General features: G+C 38.8%; 2 protein-coding genes across 4 annotated transcripts in view; one reads left to right on the top strand and one right to left on the bottom strand.

Moving 5' to 3' along the window:
• Positions 1–1455: 1455 nt before the first annotated feature.
• LOC124874447 (sex comb on midleg-like protein 2) lies at positions 1456–17188 on the bottom strand. The gene is made up of 15 exons (XM_047375799.1): positions 17055–17188; positions 13686–13790; positions 11518–11592; positions 10908–10978; positions 8998–9232; positions 8827–8915; positions 8497–8740; positions 6925–7190; positions 6719–6812; positions 6396–6599; positions 6145–6306; positions 5901–6029; positions 4359–4580; positions 4086–4249; positions 1456–4003 (listed from the first exon to the last, which is right to left on the bottom strand). The coding sequence occupies exons 2-15, from the start codon at positions 13705–13707 to the stop codon at positions 3878–3880; spliced, it is 2103 nt and encodes a 700-aa protein (XP_047231755.1). The 5' UTR covers positions 13708–13790; positions 17055–17188; the 3' UTR covers positions 1456–3877.
• A 3554-nt stretch (positions 17189–20742) lies between these two features.
• The window catches only part of LOC124874209 (cyclin-dependent kinase-like 5), a 69533-nt gene continuing 67649 nt past the window's right edge, over positions 20743–22626 (top strand). For all 3 annotated transcript variants that reach the window (XR_007039721.1, XM_047375480.1, XM_047375479.1), the window contains exon 1: positions 20743–20894. The gene's annotated coding sequence lies outside the window, so the exon portion shown is untranslated. The remainder of the gene's footprint in view (positions 20895–22626) is intronic.

A 22626-nucleotide genomic window follows, 5' to 3' on the forward strand; every position in this document is an offset into this window, starting at 1 on the left:
CCTTTTGTTAAGGAGATAAAATCACTACAATAATTTCTGTGTTTTAATTTTAAAAAAATAACCCCACCCCAACTTGACCATTTTGGCCCACATTTCTAATTTATTAAGATCATCAAGCTGAGAGGTGCCATTGCAGAGAAGACTTAAGTATGCTTCACTATTAAGGAATGAGCTACAGAATCATGTTGCAACTAGAGTAGAGCTTGATCAACAATAGCAGCAGAAGCCATCTGTGTCCAAAAATGTTAGTAGTCCAAAAATTGTTAGTCTATCCATTAAGGCCAGACTAACAAAATGCAGGAAGCACTAGGATGGGCAGTAGATGAACTCTGCAAAGTAATTTTCCTCAATAAACCCTCCTTCTGACTGTTAGAGGGACATTTGGAAGACAACTTGTCCAAGAATTGCTGCCACGAGTCAGGTGAGGCATCCTGATGCAGTCTGTCTCACAATTCAGCCCAGGGAGCCACCCATGAATTAGAACTGGAATCAAAACATCCTCTAGGAAGAACCTCTTGCAACATTCCAGACTCCAGCATTTGGTGATATGTTTCTCAGCATGATAGACTATCTGAACATAATAGTTACAATGGCCGGGAACTTTTCAGTTTCTTTAAGAGCTTGTGTCAAAATAAATGTGATCAATTTAAATCGTCCTTAAAGGTTTCTGATTTGTTGTCAAATTGTTTTGACACTTGTTTAATTCTATGATGAAGAGATCAGGATGCAACAGTGACTGATTTAATGAACTTACTTCTCCCGATGCTACAGATGAGTTTATCTTCAAACAAGTATTTACATTTAGTTTAATGGTGGATGACATACTTTGATTAATGGGGAATTTCCTATGTCTATTTATCATTTACAGTGCAAATTTCTGGCGCTATCTCCGGTTTTCATGCTTGTATTTTTTTGCAGCGCTGGTCAGAGGTTTACAGACACTCCTCATCTTCAGCAATGTCATATTAATTTGGGGTTTTATTTATTAATGCATCAAAACTGATGGTGAAATACATATTGCAGGCTAACATTAAGCCTCGAACTGAACCCTGTTGAAAATTTCTGGATCATGCTTAAAAGTTGGTCCACGACAGTAAAGCAACCAGTTTAAATTAAAGAGATGTCCAAAATCCAGCCAGAACTGAGCCAGTCCCTTGTTAAAGTGCGTGCTAAGGAACATTTAACAAAGTATCAGGGCCTGTATGTACATATTTCAGCTTGTATGAATAATGTATGTGTGAATAAAAGGAAATGAATCATTGCTTTAAAAAAAGAATCATTATTCCACAGAGTAAAGAAAATGGTTTAGGTAAATCATTAAAAGCCCAAATCAATAAGAAACCACCCTGAGATGAGTGAATAAAAGTAAACCAACAGTAAATCAAAGTTTTCCCGTTTCTGAACATCTCTTATTAATCAAAGCGATCCCTTGTAGACAGTAAAAGCACATGAACCTTCTTGGTTGTCGTATCTTTATGGGAGAAAAAAAAATAAAATACACATCGTAAACAAATCCTTTATCTGCTGTGATGTAATAGACTAGTGATGTTTTGCAAAACATGTTTTCAAGTACTTTAAAGAAGATGCGAGAGGGAAATCAACGGCACTTCCATCCTGTGTTGAATATAATATGGCACAAGTTTAAAAGTGGATGAAGGGAGCATGGGTAACAGGAGCAAACCGTTTTTTATAGGTACAGTATAAACATTATGCTACAAAAGCTTCTACTAACAAAGACCACATGAACCTGAGAAATGTAGGTAAAGCAAGGCAGGATCTAGAACTGGAAGAAAGTGAACTAAAAGCACTGCGTTAAGTATTAAAAAACAAAAAAGAGTGGAAACCACTGTTACATACTCAACCCTTCCCCTTTTTTAGCTTCACATTTCTATCTTATGCATATGATTTCCTTAAAATATTAAGTTTCTACAAAATGTACATTCTGTTGCTGATATTCATGGTTAAACCCATAAAACTGTACAGATCTGTATACATAGCTAACAGTGATTGTTATGGTCGAGAGTAAAAACGCTGAGGTTTCAGGCAGACCAACAAGCTTACATGATACATGGCGGTTTAAAAAAGAGCAAACCTTAACATAAGAAGCCCTTAGAAATGTCTCTTCTGCATCCTTAAAACATTCTGCTTATTAAAACAGATAAACTAACTTGTGACTTAAAAAGAAATGCACGGAAAACCAGGTGGAGATGCTCCGAGAAAACATGATGACTGGAAACTCAACAACCTGATCTTTTTTCAATCAGTGAACACACCACCACTAAGAGTAGCCGAGTTGTCCTAAAAACAACACTCCGGTGTGCACGTCGTTACTGAGAGGAGAAGACAAAGTCGGACAATGACGTGTTTAAAATCGAGTCAGAGCCTGCACAGAGATGTAAGAACCAAACTATTTTCTACATGTCGAGACAGGTCACGTTCATTCGGGCTGCGGTGGAGCGAGAGAGAGCAAGACTTTCAGGACACGATTCAAGGATGCTTTCAAATAGGTGGCGGTGGACGCTACGCTCCACATCAAAACACAACGTGTGTGTGTTGCTCAATAGCAGGCCGTGGCTGCGCCATCCGCAAAAAAGCAGCAAAAAGTACAATAAGTTGGAAATGACACGTTTTTCTATTACAAAACTGTTAGCTAATACCATGGTCTTTCCTGCGTCCTTCATGCACCCTGCTGCGAGAACAGTGCATGCCTCGTCCAATGTGAAAGCAACCTTATCCTTTTCAGCCTTCAACCTGTCTGTGAGGGAATAAACCGGATTTGGAAATGGCATTTTGGAAATCTCAGAAGAAAAGGAACTTCCTTCTCCAGGGAATACAAACGGATAACAATGTTTCAGTCATGCTAACCAACCCGATCACTAATACAAGATGCTAAAGGCAGTTTAAAATGTCAACTCAATACAATAATGTTGCCGTCGTTTTGAAATCTGGTGTGATGTCACCTCTGCTCCTAATCTAAATAATTTAGGACCACTCGTAGCAGGGATTGTAGAAAAGAAAATTCTGAATGGTGTTACTATGCCACTCTCCATCCATCTTCCGCTCATCAAAGACTGGGATACAAAAACTGTTTTACAAAAACTGGAGATCAGACGTTGGCCACTGAATTCAGATCGGAGCATCTATACCAGTGGGAGGCAACTTTGAATCCGCTAAGACACAATAATTCACAGAGACTTACACAGTTAATGATTAAGCAGGACACTCATGAAAATCATCAAATTCAGTAAAAAAAAAAAATAGATAACATGGTTCCTGACAAACACACTGACAAGTCTGTGAAAATGTCGGTCTAGACAGTGTGGAATCCTTTATGCAGACAAACAGGGAATGAAAATAACTATACAACAGCACGGATAAGAGCATTAAATTGTCTTCTAGAGTATGACGACATTTCATGTTTGCCTTTTTCTCAGTATACTAATCCTTTCTTATTAGGTAGAAATTCAACAGTAATAAAAACATTCTCCATCTTTGGGGATCCAACATCAGGATCAAAACGTTTCAGCTCCGTAAAAAAAAAAGAAGGAAACATCGTTCTTGTGTGCACGTGTGTGATGCAATGTAAACACTACAGGGATCATTCTGCTTTGGGATCTCTTAGAAGTCTGTGTTGTTTATTAGACTTGAACAGCTTTTTGTTCACTGGTGAGGGGATGAGGTAATGTGTTAGCTATGCACAGCACACTTTTTCTCCGTTCTGGAAGTCAGGATGAAGTTGTAACACCGAATTAGTCCCTCCAGGAGGAGTCTAGTGTAACATGTAACCCCTGCGTGGCCCAGGAGTCAAGATCCAAACGCTGGCTCTTTCTGGGCTTATTGCTCACAGGTCTGAGAGGGTCCTGGCTGCCCTGACTTCTCACAGTTTGCCTTGTTTCAACCGCTCTATGTGATGGCAAAGCTTCAGAGCCGGCCCCAGTTTCAGACCCATGTACTTCATTATCATGTCGCTCCGTAGAAGCATCAAAGCCTTTCCATCAATCTCCTACAGAAATAAGAAGGAAGACACATTACTGAAGAAAACCAGCTTCCCACAGACCAAAGTGGATTTCTTTCTGTTAACTTACATGTTTTCTGAATAGTTCTGCATGAGGCGCCAACGCTGTGGGGTCTGCATCTCTGACAAACTGCATGACCTCTTCAATGGACCATGAGGAAGGGTTTTTACTGGGCAGCTGCAGATTTTCTCGATCAGAACCAATAGATTCAGGACCGGTGGTGGAGCTAGCTGCTGCCAGAGCACACAGACCAAATAAATGCAGTATTCTTGCAGAACAATGCGTCAGTTAGGTATAAAGTGTAAAGCAGTAACATTGCTCTCAGGCAGACTTGTTCTGTACCTTCGACTCGTCTGAGCAGCTGTGTTGAGGAGAGCTCTGCAGGGTTAGACGAGTGAAGCCGCATCACTGTGCTGCTGCTGTGATGGTAGAGGCTGCTGGCCTGGGGGTGGTACTCAGAGGAACTCCGCACTGATTGGGGCCGAGGGGTCATGGAGTTGGAAGCCGAGTCCATGTATCGCTGCTCTTTGATGAGGCCGTTCTCTTCATGTGGCAGAGTCTCTGCTGAAAGGAGCAAAACATAAATGATTTGAAATGATCATTATTTAAATGCACTTTATTTTGAATTTCAAAAGCTATCTGCAGGTGTTAAATGAGTGCAAACCCAAGTCTGTTTGTCCTTCTAATTCTGATCTGCTCCTGAGATAGCTCTACCGAGCAAAATAGAATCTTACTGCATTGACAGTTTGCCAATATTAAGACAAGGTATTACGCATGGATTCAGGGGGAAATCTGACCATGTGTTGCTACATTTATGTATATTATACACAGAGAAAAAGCTGAGGGGAATTTTGGTGCCGGAGAAGGAAAAGGCAGATTTTCCACCAGATTTGTCCATATAAGTGGCTGACTGGTGGGAAACTCAAAGACACTCTTTAACCCACTGTAACTAAAACACTACCAGGTCACAATAAGAACACTCTTCTGTGTAGAGGTTGTTACAAAGGAAAACCTCAGTCAGTCATTTTCAGTCTCAATGAGGTGTTTAAAAAGGAAGTTGCAGAGATGTAAGAAGCAATTTGAAGGGAAACTATTTTCTACGACATGTTAAGGCATGTCTGTGGTTCATACAAGCTGGCAGAGAGTGAGATTTTCAGCAGATAACAGGAAGGCTGAACATATTCCAGCAAGGTTGCCGTTTGATCTATTTGAGCTTCCAACGCCTGTCTGTCATGAAACATGGTGAAATGTTAAGCTTTTGAAAAATCTCTGAATTAAGATAAGGATGGACATTCTCTAAAGAATGCACACAGACTGCTGTTTCAGAAATACTAGCAAAACATAATGCTAACATACGGTGTTGAAGCCAGTTTAAAATGTTAACCCAACATGTACTAGTCAAAGTTTTACAAAAACTGAAGTTATAAAATTTTTGATCAGTGCAAAGCGAATTACATGTAATAATTTTACTTTATATGATACATTTTTAAACTTTAATCAATGTATTTTTTTTATTTAGTCATGCTTTAATTCAATGAACAATAATTTTTTACACCATTGATAATCCTCAGCGATACAGTCGGAGGTTTTACTTTATGGTAAAACAAGTGCCTCTGCAAGTCAGGACATGGAGTTCTTTGTTAATTAAAATAATAGAAAAAAACTGAAATATTTTTCAGAGTTTCAAGTGTGACATGATGCAAAAACAGGTGCCGATTGCTTGCACCTGCTTATACTTACTGCAAACTGCTTTGTGAATCCAGTGCAGAAATGAAACAAACAGCACATGCAAAAATGGGAGCTTCGTTGACTCCCTCTTGTCTTCTTTAGTAGGAATTGCATTGTCAGCACACGGAAATAAAACATTTAAAATATGAGCGGTACCTTCAGATGGGTGAGCCTCGGCCCGTAAATGTTTAGGAGAAAGAGGGGCAGCGTACGGAGGAGAGAGCCCTGAGAGACTGCGTTTACTGCCCCGGGCCAGAGAGGGAACATCAAGCGCCTCTTCTTTCACTAGAAGTGAAAAAGAATAAAGATTAAATTGCTACACACAACTCATGTGATGTGATAATGAGACCATGCTTATTCTTTTTCATAGTTCTAACAGAAAGTGGATATTTAATTTTACCAGACTTGTTCCTGTCATAAGCTGTGTAGTGGCTGAACGGCTGGCTGCTGAACAGGTTGTCACACTGAAGATGACGACACATGCTCTCTAGGAATCGTAAGACAAAGGAAGCACTGGAGGCAGACGGTAGTTTGATCACACGAACACCACCATCTGTTCTCACTTTGAAGACAAGCAACACATTTTCATGTGAAAGTCAAATAACTTTTTTTCTCAGTTCCCATGATATAAGACCATATCTGTGTTTTTACCTTTGACAGCTTCACCTCCCCCTGAATCACTCTGCAGAGCACTGAGGAGGACCTTTGGCTGGTAAGCAGAGTCTATACATGACTGGACCACTTGCCGGAGCACAGTGTTCACTGGCCCCGGGCCAAAGTGGTCTGGCAAGTGCTGCATCTGCTTCCTGTCCAAGTGGGGACCACAGTTTCCATGCTTATTCACGTACACACACACTGAGGCCGAACACAAACACAAGAGGCGCATTGAACATATTAGCCACCTGAGTGGAATCATTAAATCCAAGTTCTACATCCAGAAGCTCACTGGCCGGCAAAAGAAAGTTCATCCGTACCTGTTGAAACCACCGAGTTGAGGCTGGGAGGATTTTCTTGTGGAACCTGGATGCTTGGAAGTTGTGTTGCGCTTTGCAAAATCTTGGACTTTCTCTATAAAAAAAAAAGTACAAATTCATTAGCAGGCAGATAAATGGTGGAAATGTGGAAGCAACATATAATCAGATGAGATGTTCGAGTCTGGGTTTGCTCAGCTAAGCCTCACCTTGCTTCCAGGTTTGGGTCCTCGTTTCTTGTGAACCCGGGGCACTAGCTGAGTGTTTTCAGGAACAGCTCTGTTGTGGGAAGCTGCAGCCTCTGCCACAGCTTTGAGCAAAGCGAGGGTCTCGCTCTTGGGCCGACGGCCTCTTACCCCCTTCCTCACAGGCAGAACGGGCAGAGGGTTAAGGAGTCTGTAGGGAGACTGCATGGAACGCCTGCTGGGTTTGGAGGGGGACGATGGGAGAATCTGCAGGTTCTTTGGAAGAGTAACTGAAACAACAGCATAGCGTGGATAAACATTAGTAAAAGAAATTCTCTTGTACACTCCCAATTATCAACAGCAGTCTTTGGCAGTTTAATTAAATATATTGCTATTGGTCTATTTGTTCTAATTGATCAATTTCTTCAGAAATAGATTAATAGGCCAGTATTTTACTAATTTATGTTTTTCTACGAAACCATTAACACTGTGGACCAAAACTTGATTTTCTTTTAAGTAGCAGAAAAGGTCAAAAATGTGAAAATGAATGCTTAACTGTGACATTACACCAACTATAGGAGTGAGTTGAAAGAAATGAGCTGTAGGGAACATATCTGTGCTTTTGTTGTCCACTTCAAACCTGTGGCTTATTCCTGAGCAGAAAAATGAAACGGATATATTTAAAGAACTAAAGTAAGGATTGTAAATCTTGATGTGTTTGTAGGTGAAACTTCTGTTCTCTCTCGCCACTCAGTCTGAGACATAGTGTAATAGATACAGGACAGACCTGCTTTAATGTAAACAGGCAAGATGTGAACAGCATAAATTCTCCTTCTGCTCCATCCCACCCAGACAGCCACACTAACACACTGACAGCAGGACTGCACCTTGTTTCTCTTAGCTCGGTGATGACGACACATCTGTCTGGATGTATCTACAGCCTTTCAAGAGCTCCACACTGAAATCTGGACCTTAAACCTCTACAAGTGTACTTAAAACTGTAGGCAGCGACCAACAGGAAAATATATTTATACAAAGAAAACCCTTCCAGAGCAAACAGATAGTGTGTGAAAATGTCCAACATAAAGATCACTTAAAGCGTGGCCGTGGTGCAATCTGCTCCAACCATCTTCCCATCAACTCTGACCAGATTCAGAGATGGTTGTGATTCCTTTAATTGAATAAAGTCAGTTATTCAGCAAAAGAGAATCCTCTATCTATAATTGCCTTTTTTAACTTTTTGAAAGAGTTTGTACTCAGTATGTAAAAAAAAACTAAATAGTGATGGGAAAGCTGTTAAAAATCAAGGTTTAATGTGTCAAAACAAAGCTAAAGTATTCATTTAAATGTAAATCAATGTAAAAAACGACAGCATTTTATAAGCATACTTAAATTTTTGAAATCTCAAAATGAGACAAATAAATAATAGAAAATCAGACATATTTCCATACTCTATTTTCCATACCTTTCCAGATATTTAAAGCCTGTTAAAGAACTCTGAGTATTTATACTGTAGCTAAACAGTTTCTTCATACAGCCTCGTTTGATGCAGTGCCACATGCAAATATCTGCTGCCACCTAGAGGCGGACACTTACCACTGTTGCCTGGCGGTTGAAGGCTGTGCTTAGTGAGAGAGCACCAGCCCACCGGGAAGATGTCCCGGGAGTCGTACTTGCACCAGTAATCGAAGGCCCCCCTCCAGCCGTCGAACATGATAAACACCTCATCGCCCCTCACTTCTCCGATGGTGGCAGGGCAGATGAGGTACGGATTCTTCTTGTCCACCGCCTCAAGCTTCATACCTGGTTTGAAACTATTTTGAGGTGGTCTCGGAGGTTCCTAAAGAACAAAATTTACATCCTAAAATGTTGGCATACCAATGTGATTTCAGAGATTTTTAAGATGTTTTCAAAGCCAGTAGAAACCTTTTTGAAGGCTGTTACTGGTGCCATCTCTGCTCCATTCAAGGTTCTTAACAGGAACATGGGCCAAGAAGAGGCATTCATACGAAATCCTGCAGCAGAGAAGAATAACTTAGAACTTCCACATGAAAAGCTTCAGGATGCATCAGGGATGTGTCGCTCTGCCAGTCTTACCCAGTGGAGGCTGCAGCATATCTCCGTTCTTTTCACAGGTGCCTATAGGCTGGATATCGGAGGAGTCAACCAGCCTCCAGAAGTCGTTGCTGTTGTCACTCCCATCCAGACGGAGTCGTAGACGGACCCCAGTTAAACCCATCACCGTGGCGATGCAAACTGAGGTGGAATTGCGAGGGTCATGAGCCTCAAGCTTCATGCCCACCTTAAACTCATTGGAGGGTGGGACTCTAGCCTGCAGACACAAATAAAAATGCTCTGGTATTTTAGGTTTTGGCTACTTGTACCTCAGACAAATATCTCATATCTAACTCACTTATTTAACTTATATCTTAAATAAGTTAAATATAACTTTAACTTATCTTAGTGCTTTCCAAGACAGACCTGGGTATATATGCACAGGGTTCCAACACATTTCTTTTATTTCAACATTACATACGTTTCCTGTCTGGAGTTTTAATAACATTCTGGGCATCTGGGTCCAAAATATCCACACTGAGCTGCTCATATAGAGCTCCTGTCTGTAGGTTCCGTGAATCCTGAAAGACACTAGGCTGCGATCGACAGAGTGGAATGGGACCATTTCACTGCTTTAGTGGCATCTGGACCAACTGAAACCAACTCTTTGGTAACTTTGTTTAGTTAGTAAAAAATCCCCAAAATAGTACTTTGATTGCATTGTTTAGTCTTTTAATCACTTAGGTTAAGGACCAGAGGTCCAGTTTAGGTAGTGAAGTAGCAGTAGTATTTCAAGGCTCTGTAGGAACCCTGCTTACACTCCCCTGAAGGAGCTGGTAGTGGAGAAGATAAAAAAAAATTGTTTTCAGTACAATTCCTTTAAAAAACAACAATAGGCCAGCTGTAGCGGGTCAATTTGCCCCTTCGCCAACTCACACCCAGATTTCATACCTCAGCATTTCTATCTAGTCCCTTCCTATTTGCAATTTATACCTGAAAACAAACCATTTCATGCTCATGTACGTAAACCCTGGCATATGAGTTTATTTTTCATCGTGGTAAAGTTTTTAATATGGAGATCAAAGTTCAAATGACCTCTTGCTTGTGCAAAGTTGTTAGATGCTTATAATGCTATTTCCTTACAATAAACGATAAGTGGAATATAGAACGGTACTTGAAAATCAACTGTTGTCCATATATAACATTCCTCTGGCTGGTACGAATACAAACGTATGGCTGTTAAAAAATGTCCCCACCATTTCTGGTGCCGTTTAAGGGTACGAAACAATCTGCACCCTCAAGGAGCAGATTTATTTAAATCAATCATGAGCTTTGAATTGTTGTGGCACAGTAGTGGAAGCCAACACGCACAATGAATTATTGCTGCAGGCATGTTTCTCAATTTAAAAACGTGTAGAAACCATAAAAAGAAAAAAAGGCTAAATTAAGACTTGGACATATTAAGATTTTAAGAACTAACATTTATATTATTAAATTTAAGACTTTTTATGACATTTAAGTCATCAACGTGATTTGTAGATTAGACTTAATAATTGTAGAGACATTAAAACATAACAAATATCCAAATGGAAATTGTTCCAACACACAAAATATCTCATTTCAGCCTGAATCATTTGGGTTCCACTTATTTCACCTCTTCGTACTTCTGACGTTTCTGTGAGTCGTCATGAAACAACCATGTGTTTTTTTACACCTGACTTGGTGGTGACTTTGACAAATGACTGTTTAAGGCAATTTTTTATAATCTGCTCATAGTGTGTTGTAAGGAAATGTGGCAATACGATTCCAATAAGTAACATCTACCAGCAGCAGGTCACTCACGAGTTATTCTGGTTTGATTAATGGTCAAACAGACCCGGAGCCAATCACATCTGTAGCTTTTTAAAGCAGCTCATTTACAGACAACAAAATTCAGCTTCATTAAAGCTTACCTGACGAAAACAGCTTGCTGGAGCTGGTGTGGACGATGTTTCTTTCAGGTATTCTTCCCAGCTGAAAGCATCTGGATGAAAGAGTCAAAGTGCTGACTGTAATAACAGCTGAAACAACCCAAACAAAACATTCCTCACTAAGAAAATATCCCGGTTCATGACCTTTAGCAGAATGCTACAATAATATTTTCTGTTTTAACTGCATTTTAAAGTTATAAGGTTAGACGCGTTCAAACATTAAACCCCTTTGGATAAATGACACGATTATATTTCCCTGTCCCTATCTTAATTATGAAAAAAAAAATTTATTATGCAATTTTATGCTTTGCCCTGTATTAAGCATCAGTTTAATGACAGGGGTTGCTTTTTTTAGAACAGGATTATAGGCGACCACCTCATCTATCATCTATTTTCAAACTGGTGCAAGTAAACACAAGTCAAATTTCAATTGAAATGGCAGATTTTTACCAAATCATATGTAAACTATCTCTAAGTCTTCTACTGACTAATGAATAAATAAACACCTTTACATTAATCAAAATTATGTATAGAAATAAGGCAGAGACAGAGATAAAATCCCATAATCAACTATGGAAACATAAATATTTACCTTTAGTTGTTGCAGGGGTTGTTCCTGGTAGTGAAAGTGGCTTTCCCAGTTTCTCTTTTTTGCCATCTTTCTGATCTAAACAGAAAAAGGGGAAATAGGAGAAAAATTATGCTTTTATCTGAATGATGAAAGTCAGAATATAATCCATAAAATATCAATTCCCCTGGATGAAGACAGTCTGATATACAGTACAGACCAAAAGCTTGGACACACCTTCTCATTCAAAGAGTTTTCTTTATTTTCATAACTATGAATATTGTAGCTTCACACTGAAGGCATCAAAACTATGAATCAACACATGTGGAATTAGATACTGAACAAAAAAGTGTGAAACAACTGAAAATATGTCTTATATTCTAGGTTCTTCAAAGTAGCCACCTTTTGCTTTGATTACTGCTCCACACACTCTTGGCATTCTGTTGATGAGCTTCAAGAGGTAGTCACCTGAAATGGTTTTCACTTCACAGGTGTGCCCTGTCAGGTTTAATAAGTGGGATTTCAAGCCTTATAAATGGGATTGGGACCATCAGTTGTGTTGTGCAGGAGGTGGATACAGTACACAGCTGATAGTCCTACTAAATAGACTGTTAGAATTTGTATTATGCCAAGAAAAAAGCAGCGTAGTAAAGACAAACTAGTGGCCATCATTACTTTAAGAAATGAAGGTCAGTCAGTCCGAACAATTGGGAAAACTTTGAAAGTGTCCCCAAGTGCAGTCGCAAAAACCATCAAGCGCTACAAAGAAACTGTCTCACATGAGGACCGCCCCAGGAAAGGAAGACCAAGAGTCACCTCTGCTGCAGACGATAAGTTCATCCGAGTCACCAGCCTCAGAAATCGCAGGTTAACAGCAGCTCAGATTAGAGAACAGGTCAATGCCACACAGAGTTCTAGCAGCAGACACATCTCTAGAACAACTGTTAAGAGGAGACTGTATGAATCAGGCCTTCATGGTAAAATAGCTGCTAGGAAACCACTGCTGAGGACAGGCAACAAGCAGAAGAGACTTGTTTGGGCTAAAGAACACAAGGAATGGACATTAGACCAGTGGAAATCTGTGCTTTGGTCTGATGAGTCCAAGTTTGAGATCTTTGGTTCCAACCACCGTGTCTTTGTGCGGCGCAGAAGAGGTGAACGGATGGACTCTACATGCCTGGTTCCCACCGTGAAGCATGGAGGAGGTGGTATGATGGTGTGGGGGTGCTTTGCTGGTGACACTGTTGGGAATTTATTCAAAACTGAAGGCATACTGAATCAGCATGGCTACCACAGCATCTTGCAGCAGCATGTTATTCCATCCGGTTTGCGTTTAGTTGGACCATCATTTCTTTTTCAACAGGACAATGACCCCAAACACACCTCCAGGCTGTGTAAGGGCTATTTGACCAAGAAGGAGAGTGATAGGGTGCTGCGCCAGATGACCTGGCCTCCAAAGTCACCGAACCTGAACCCAATCGAGATGTTTTGGGGTGAGCTGGACCGCAGAGTGAAGGCAAAAGGGCCAACAAGTGCTAAGCATCTCTGGGAACTCCTTCAAGACTGTTGGAAAACCATTTCAGGTGACTACCTCTTGAAGCTCATCAACAGAATGCCAAGAGTGTGTGGAGCAGTAATCAAAGCAAAAGGTGGCTACTTTGAAGAACCTAGAATATAAGACATATTTTCAGTTGTTTCACACTTTTTTGTTCAGTATATAATTACACATGTATTAATTCATAAGTTTTGATGCCTTCAGTGTGAAGCTACAATATTCATAGTCATGAAAATAAAGAAAACTTTTTGAATGAGAAGGTGTGTCCAAACTTTTGGTCTGTACTGTATATGTTAAAGGAATATATCATTTTGACTGCAAAAATTGTTTATACATTTACATGAGTTGCTAAATATGAGCCTAAGCTTGAAGATTTTGTTTATTTAAAAAAGCTTTTATTCTAAGTGTAAGAAATGAGATGGATGCAACACAATGAAACAAAACAGCCATGTTGAAACTACATGACTTATGAATTATTCCACACACACTTTAAATATAATTTAAGGAGCCAGACGGAAGGTTTCGCAGCAGCAATCAGCACCCAAAACTTCCAAAAGATTTTAAGGCTCAAATCTGGAACTGTAAAACTTCCAGCACACCGATTACATCAAACAAAGCAAAAAAGCCAAATTCTTGCCTTTTAGTGGGGTTTTTCCCATGTTGACAGATGAGCAATGATGATGCTGTTAGGATGAGAAACGAGGTTGCAGAATCTTCACCCAGTTTGGCTGTTTGCAAAAATCTAAAAACACAACGGTTTAAAATTAGACATGCACAACATATCAAATCGCATTCATCATCCACACTTCAAGGTGTGCAATATTGCAGGTGCATGGGTTTGCGTAGACACAATGTTTTGTAGAATACTAGGTTTACATGCCAAAAATATACTTGATCAGATGGATGGAGTTTTGCTGCCCTTGACACCCACATCTGACATGCTAAAGCTAGAGGATAGGGTCATTGTAATGATGGAAAAGAAAAGGGAAGAGTGAGGAAAATCTTGCTTAATCACAACCAGTCAGAAAAAGCCAGATAAAAGTTTACACAGGATTGTGTTTAAAAGGACCATATACACTCAACTGCTGCTTTTTACCAGGTTGGACCCGACCCCCTTAAGAACTGCTTATTTCTTTCTTAAAATAATTTGGAAATAACATCGCAACTGCATGTTAATGGGGCAAAATGATGGGTTTGGACATTCTCATCTACCTGGGGATGTTTAAGAATGAACCGCTACATTCAAACTTATACGGAATACATCAGTGGCATCATTTACAGGGCCACTGAACTACCTAAAATAAGGTTCAACTGTTTTCTCACATTTCCCTGATCACATCTTACTGCACAAACCACAGATCTCATTGTCTAAAGGTATCAGTCAGGAGAAGAGCACAAAACAGTTTCCAAGCAATTAGATATACCATGTAACACAGTGAAGACAGATGATGTCAAAGAGAAAATATGATGCAACAGTGGCATCAGCAAGAACTGGACATCTTTTCAAAACTGTCAGAAAGAATGCCAAGAAGCCTACAGCAAGATTAAATGAGCTGCAGGAATGTCTGGAATGTCAAATACCAGGTGGTCTACAAGCGACAATAATCTTCTGTATTCTTCTTATCTCTGGGCTCTGGTTTGAGGCAGTGAGACTGAAGCCTTTTTAGAAAGAAAAACATCCAAGCTGGGCTAAATTTGGAGTCTCCTTAAAGCCTGTGGGAAAATATGTTATGGCCTGATGAAAGCAATGTTGAGTGTTATGGCCAAAATCAGCACATTGGGGGGGGGTTATGCAAAGGAGCCAGTCTTTTAAATGGTGCTGACAAGAGGATGGCAAGACTTCAGAATAAAATCCAGCAAAGTGAACAAATGAACTCAAACTGAATATCTGAGGCTTTAAAGTATCTCAATGCTCAGATATTGTCCTTCAATCATTTGCTGTGGTTGTTTATTTAAACATCTGAACATCTTTCAAACAGTAACATATTTGTATTTGTTTGCAAACCAAATGTTATTTGGTTTGTAGCATGGTGTGGAAACAATCATCTCATCTTGAACGTGAATAAAACGAAGGAGATGATTGTAGATTTTAAGAGAAACAGGAATATGTCAGACACTATTTCTATCATGGGAGAAGAGGTGGAGGTGGTGGAGGAGTATAAATACCCCAGTGGTCACCTGGACAACAGACTGGAGTGGAGATGCAACTTTGAAGCCATCTACAAGAAGGGACAGAGCAGACTGTACTTCTTGAGGAAGCTTAGGTCCTTTGGTGTTTGCAGCAAGATGCTGCATATCTTCTATAAGTCTGTTGGGGATGCTGGGGAAGCAGCATCAGAGCCAGGGACTTAAAAAGCTCAACAACCTGATAAAGAAGGCTGGCTCTGTTTTGGGGACTCCTCTAGAACCTCTGGAGATCATTTTACAATGGTTGTTTGTTAAATTGAAGAACATTATGGAGAACCCTGAGCATCCTCTTCATGAGACTGTCCTACAACAACAGAGTGTCTTCAGTCAGAGGCTTCTTCAGATCTGCTGTAAGACGGAGCGCTACAGGAGATCCTTCCTGCCCACAGCCATCAGCATCTACAACGGCTCTTTGAAGAAACCCTCATAATGAGCTACAACATTTAATTTCCCTTTGGGGTTAATATAGTATTTTTGAATTGAAATTATTTTGTGTTTATATTGACTTCTATGTGATATTGATTAGTTGCTGTTATTGATCCCATTATTTAGTCAGTACTCCCCAGAGACCAAAATCTGAGGAGTAACACTGTAAACTTATAATAAAGTTTTAGAAAGTACCAGGCAGATCCCAGACCTGAATCAGATGGAATATCTGTGAATGGGCAAATATTGACATGTTAAGCTGCGTGCAGACAGAGTTCAATCCAAAAAGATTGGATGCTGTTAAAAAAAAAGTCAAAAAATGTAATTAATTAAAAATGTACGCATTTATGCAACCACATAGCTCTGAAATACTACAGAGACTTGGCATTTAAACACAAGACTGAGAATCTTTTGTTTACACCATATACCAAATGAAATCAAATTATCCAACAAAAAATAGCAGCTATTATTAACGATAAAAAGATGGGGGGCATTTTTACAGCTACAGTAGAGTGGTTTTTCAGTAATCGACTCCCACTGAGACAGGAAGCCTGAAGCGGGCAGGGGGTTTTTCATGAGCTCCAAAGCCAGGCCTGTGGGCTGTGCTGGGACAGCCCAGTTAACTCTGTGTACATTCCCTCAACTTTTCCATGTTAGTCAGTGCAAATCAACTGTCCTCCACGTCCAAAATTTTCACAATTAATGTGTCTGTTAAGAAAAACAAACAAACAGTTTCTGATTTATACCGTTTGAATTAAAATAAACCTTATAAATATATAACCGCTATATAAATAGACTTACCTTCTAATATTTCACGTTGATGGTAATCAGATAATATATTGAGAGTTTCTTTAGTCACATTTCTGTTAATGATATCTAGGTACGCAGTTATTACTGATATTAGTAGCTAAAGTTTCAACTTATCCAAAACTAATTCAACATATAGAAAACCACTCTTTTGGGTTATTTATTTTACAATATTTAACTCAAACTTCTTAGCTCCTGGTCCACCTTCGCTGTGTGTCACCCGTCAGCAACTTCTAATGTTTACTTTGTACCAGCTAACGGTGGTAAAAGCTTAGACAGGTTCACTTCTAATTAATAATTGCGCTAACATTAATTTCTACTTTGCATTTTAGCTCTCAGAACACGTAGACGATGTTAACATAAACCACATGCAGGTGATAGTCTGGGCCCAATGTTGACAACTGGTAGCGTTTGGTCGGCTAGCCACGGCTGCTGGCTAATAACTGGGGAGGCTAACCTTAGCCTTAACCTTCTTACAACAGTTTCTTCCACATCATAAAGCAGAAGTACACATCACTGGGCTCGACTAGCTCCAGGTTTAGATTTTCCTAAAATACGTATCATTTACTTTAACGAACGAACTTACAAGTGCCGTCTTTTTTCGACTGAAGATCCACTTTTTCTATTCGTCAGCTGCCATTTTTCGCAAATGTAGTGTATGCTTACACGCATGTAATGTATGCCGAAGATAGTGTTGTACCGCGGAGGAGTCACAACAAGAAGAACTGGACCAAGCCGCACATAATAAAGGGTTACTGTAAACCAATAGACAACGTGCGCTGTTCACTTGAGTATCCAATCAGCGAAAGGTTTACTTAAGTTATCCAATCAGCCTCTGGACCTTGCTGAAAGAAATTTTGGGGTCAGATAAATCCATAGGCGTTATCCATCTTTCTTCGATTTTTAATATAGAGGATCTTTTTTTATGAATTCTCCTGTTGTGGTTCAAAACAGGAAACAAATTGGATACATGGATGTAAATTACATTTTGGAAACCAAATCTTCGTGAATGAAAAAACAAAACAAAAACAGAATAACGTTACGTGACAGGGTGGTAATTACATAACCTGCACAAGCGTGTCTAAATATAAAAATAAACATAAACTTCCAACAGTGTATTCGAATAAAACAAGAGATAGTTTGGTTTCTTTAGAAAACATTAAACATTACACTTATGGAAAACGTGTGCTTAGACCATCTTAGTCTATATAAGAACACATATATTATCAGTGAATGTTTGGCAAAGTGTCCAAAGGTTACAATGCGAACTTTCATTATAAGAGCTAAAAGTGCCTCATCACAATAAACAAGCAGCAAATGATTCACGATCTCAGTCCTGTTTCCTTTCGAACTTGCGTGTTTCCCCCGCCTACCTTTTTTCCACAGAGGTTTGCATCATTATACCCTATTAATCAAAACGATAAACCACAGAAGTAGCGACACGTTAAAAATGTGGTGTAATCCAATTGAAATTCCAACTAAATTCAAATATGCTAACGTCATTTTATTATAATAAATAGCTTTCAACAAAACGAAAAGCATCTTTGAGATCTATTACAATGCGAAAAAGAATTTAATTGAAAACAAACTTATAACAACACAAACTACACAAAAACAAGCAAAAAAACACCTACACTACTATAAGTTTAATGTTTTATACCTGCAGTCATGCAAACAGTCGAACAGTTCGACCGTTTAACAGCTTGAGGCAGAAAGCTGCGTGGCAGTCTGGTGGTTCTGGTTTTGATATTGTGGTGCTGTTTGCCTGATGGCAGCAGTTTATAAAGTTTACGGACAATGTTCAGAGCCTTGTTCCTGCAGTGGCACTAAAACAAATCCTGAAAAGAGGGGTGGGGACACCCCAGCCTTTTCAGCTCCCCTCACCATCTTCTGCAGGACAACCTTGTCTACCTCATTGCAGCTGGAGTACCATATTGAGATTCAATAGGTAAACACATTCAACCTCAAAAAATGTACAATATAGTGGTTAACATTTAAAAAGGCATTAACACCTACATTATTATTTGTTTTACTTTTTAATTTGAAATGAAGAAAAATAGATATTTTTATCATTAGTTTTATATTTACTACAAATAAGGACAAAATCAGATTTTTTTTTAAACATACAATATATTTAGTTTGTTGTATTTTATGTAATTCTGTTGTGTTTGTGTTTTAGTTCTCTACATTTAAAATACCTGACAGATAGTTCTATTTGCTGGACTTATTTCCCTAGACTTTTTGCATTTTCATCTGGTTGCATTTATAACAGAATACCATGCCTGAAGCAAGCTGTTGTACAACTCTGCATCATAAGTAATAAAACGGTATGAATTTAGGAAAGTCATCATACAAAATTTACGTTTTAAAATGTGAGAGGTGATGCTGGAATATGTAAACTTGTAGAAAAATTTGTTTTCAATCTACATCTCTTGTGTTTCTCTATAAAATAAATCTCAATAAAATAGACTGAACATTGTGGTTGTAACATGTTAAAATGGGAAAAAGTTCAAGAGGTATTGATACTTTTGCAATACATCAGGTATGGGGAAAAAATGTCCTGTAATACATTCATTGGAGTTTTGGTTTCAGTTTATCATTGGTGAAACTGGAGCTTGACAGAGACAGAATGTTTCCATTATGCTTTCCATAAAACAGAATCACAATGAAAACAACAAAGCTTGAGAATGTGTCATTTGTAGAGTTGACAAAAGCACCCCTGAAATGAATTGTTTAAGCATCAGATTTAGTCTTTAAAAGTATGTGATTATTTCTTAGTGTAATGTTTTCTATCAGATGAAATAACAGCATTTCAGTACTTCAAGCAGAAAATAATGGTCTGCCATAACATTTAATGAAGATTACTAACACATCAATAAGGCTTTATTGCGTTTTTTTCCTAAATTTACAACAGAGGTTGTTTTGTACTTAAAATCATTGATTTCAAAGAAAAATCAATAAAACTTCTTCTAATCCACAACTAAACTATTACTTTTGCTCACATTTTTTCCTGTTTAGCATAGTTATAATACATATATTGTGCTACGGTTTTTGTTGTAGTTGTTTTCTGCAAAAGGTGTAAGGTCTGGAAATAAAATCTGTAAAACCTGCAGACCACTGGCTTTTGCTGTACCTCATCTCGCTTTGATTCAATACAGGATATTGCTGAGTTACAACTGAATAATATAAAGAACAGTTCAGCTTAACATAATTAGTAGTTTAACAGACATAGAATATTAACAATTTGGTTATTTACATAACTACCCAAATACTGTGTAAATGTGTTATTTGTTTGTTATTACTGTTATTATTTTACTATTACCAGCTTATTCATTTATACATTTATAAGCAGCATTGCACTTTCCCTAACAGGTTCAACATAAACGAACAACAAGGAATGTCCCGAGCTTTTACTGTGAGGATCACATTTAATATCATGTACATATACTAATTATTTAGATATTATTAGGAATCAACACTACTATAATGCTTATCTTGAAGTGAAACCAGTCTGTGATGAGTTCATTTTACTCAAAGTCATCCTTTTATGTATCCATATTAAACATAAAAGGCTGTAGGTGAGGAAATCCCAGACAACTGAAGCACCCAGCTTGCTTATTTGATTTTCCAGTTATAGGGTAAATCCTAAGGGTGGCAGCATAGGTTAGGAGAAATGCTGAGAAAGTTTAACAGAATGCTAAAGTTTGGGATGAGGCTTAAAGATAAACACAGATGCTGCAGAGTAATAATAACTGCAAGAAGTTCTATCTATATACACAATTATTATGCACAATTAGATCTACTAGTGTTTAGTTCAGCATTCAGTGTGAATATCAGTCAAAAGAAGGTTATTATACAATCAATACACCCTTCACAGAGCAGGGTGTAGATAGGGGAAAGGGTAAATAGTTAATACGCTTTGGGACACACCTGCTCCTGTCCTTTCTGTTTGTTTTTTATTTCACTCTGAATGATTTTTGTGGCCCCCACATTTTTTAAATATATCCCTTTTGCAGCTGCAAGTCGTCTGTAATGACCCCTGGATGAAATGTGTTATCATAGTGGACGCCGGGTGTGATTTTGTGAATTATGTAATAAACAATTTGGAACAATCATTTCCCACTTCACACGGAACACCCTCACAGACCGCAACACAGTTCTTTCCCCTCTCTCCCGTTACTGAAGCCGTAGCGCTTTCTGATTGGTCCTCGCAGAGGGGCCGTGCGTACAAGTGAGTTTTGAGTGGCTCTCATTGGTCGACGGCGGCGCCCCTCAAAGCTGTTGCCTGGGCGACGCGCTTGCCGCTTGTCAACCGCACGATCCAGTTACTGTGGCCGCTTGCTGCAATGAAAACATCGTCGTTGGTGGGTGGATATATGTAGGGGCCCGGTTCCATCATTTCTTTACCCCTAAAAACACTGACTAAGTGAGTAATTTCTATTACCTTATTGAGACGAGACTTGTCAGCTCTTTGTGGAATGTGAATATCTCAGATACCAAAAAGAAAAAAAAAATAATAATAGCAAAGCTTGCGGTTTGTTTTTGGCTAATTTGTTGTCATGTATGTTTTAGTGAATCAGAATAGACACAAGTGGCTCTGTAGGAACGTAATTAGAGAGAGACCAGTTTAGAAACCTGCTAATGAGGAATTAAGTTGTCTTTAGTGTATTGCCTGTTTGACTTGTTGGATTTATTGATCTGCATTAAAAAGGAGACTGCTACATTTATCCTGTGGGCAGTCGCTGCTAACACACATACATAACACGCTCCCACACACAATTTACCCTGATGTTTAGTGCATGTTGAGAATGACAGACAGGCGCCAGGACGAGTGCAGGTGAGATATATATTTCTGTCTTTTATATATCTAACAGTGTAACTGCATCTTAATTATTACATCCTAATTATTTTGGTTTTACTTTTGCGAAGCTACCAAACATTTGCTGTGGCATTGTTATACAGTAAAAAAATACTCATCGGTTTGTCTAATTTTAATGATTTCAGATGCATTTCAACGTCTTTAATAGTGCGATGATGCTACGGATGTGCTAATAGTGCCAACATCCAACCAGTAAATAACTCATTAAACACTTATTTACAGTGCCTTTGCAGAAGTATTCTCACCCCTTGATCTCTGAAATATTATTTAACAATTACAAACCGTGTTGTCCTTTATTGAGTCAATATGATAGAGCAACACAAAGTAACACATCAATGTTAAAAGTGAGGAATTTACTTAGTTTTCACAATGTATAGATATAAATCTGAAGAGTGTGGCATGCATTTGTTTTCAGTTTCCTTTAAAATACACCTCAATAAAATCCATTTGCCTTCAAAAATATTAAATATTAAACAGTGTTCCCCTGTGTGCAAGTTAATAAACTCAACAGTTCTCTAAAGGCCTCAGATGTTTGTTAGACAACATTAGTGAACAAACAGCATCATGAGAACCAAAGAACACGGCAGACAGGTGAGGGAGAACGCAGAGAAATTGAAGGCAGTGTTAGGATTTAAACAACATTCCAAGATTTTAACATCCCCAAGAACACTGTTGAGTCCATCATCCAAAACTGATTGGAAGATAGGATTGCACACTGCAAACTGACATGGCATGACTGTCCACATAAACTCAGAGGCTGGGCAAGAAGAGCAGTAGTCAGCAACCAAGCTCATGGTTACTCTGGAAGAGCTGCAATAACACACAGCTCTGGTGAGAGAATCTGTTGGCTGGTACTAGTCATGCACTCCATATTTGGCCTTTATGGAAGAACGGCAAGAGGAAAATAGTTGTTTAAAGAAAGCCCAAAGAAGTCTCATTTGAAGAGAAACCATTTAGAGGACACTGCAAAAATATGTAAGGTGCTCTGGTCAGGTATTTTAAACTTTGTATAATATTGCTTGTTTTTATGTAACCAAAAGACAAACACTGCAACTTAGCTTAGGCTCTAAATGTTTATGTGTTTGGTGTCAACTTCAGAAATTAACGAATGAAGGAAACACCAGGAAAACACCACAGTGAAGCATGTTGTTGGCAGCCTCATGCTGTGGGGATGCTTTTCACTAGCTGGGGCTGTCACAAAAATCTCAATAGGTTTTTGGTTATGATATGGGAAAGTTCAAGGTGTTTGTAAGGCACTGTAAATGTGTTATTAAAAGGG

Source organism: Girardinichthys multiradiatus, chromosome 9 (genome assembly GCF_021462225.1).
Source record: "Girardinichthys multiradiatus isolate DD_20200921_A chromosome 9, DD_fGirMul_XY1, whole genome shotgun sequence".
Taxonomy (NCBI): Eukaryota; Metazoa; Chordata; class Actinopteri; order Cyprinodontiformes; family Goodeidae; genus Girardinichthys; species Girardinichthys multiradiatus.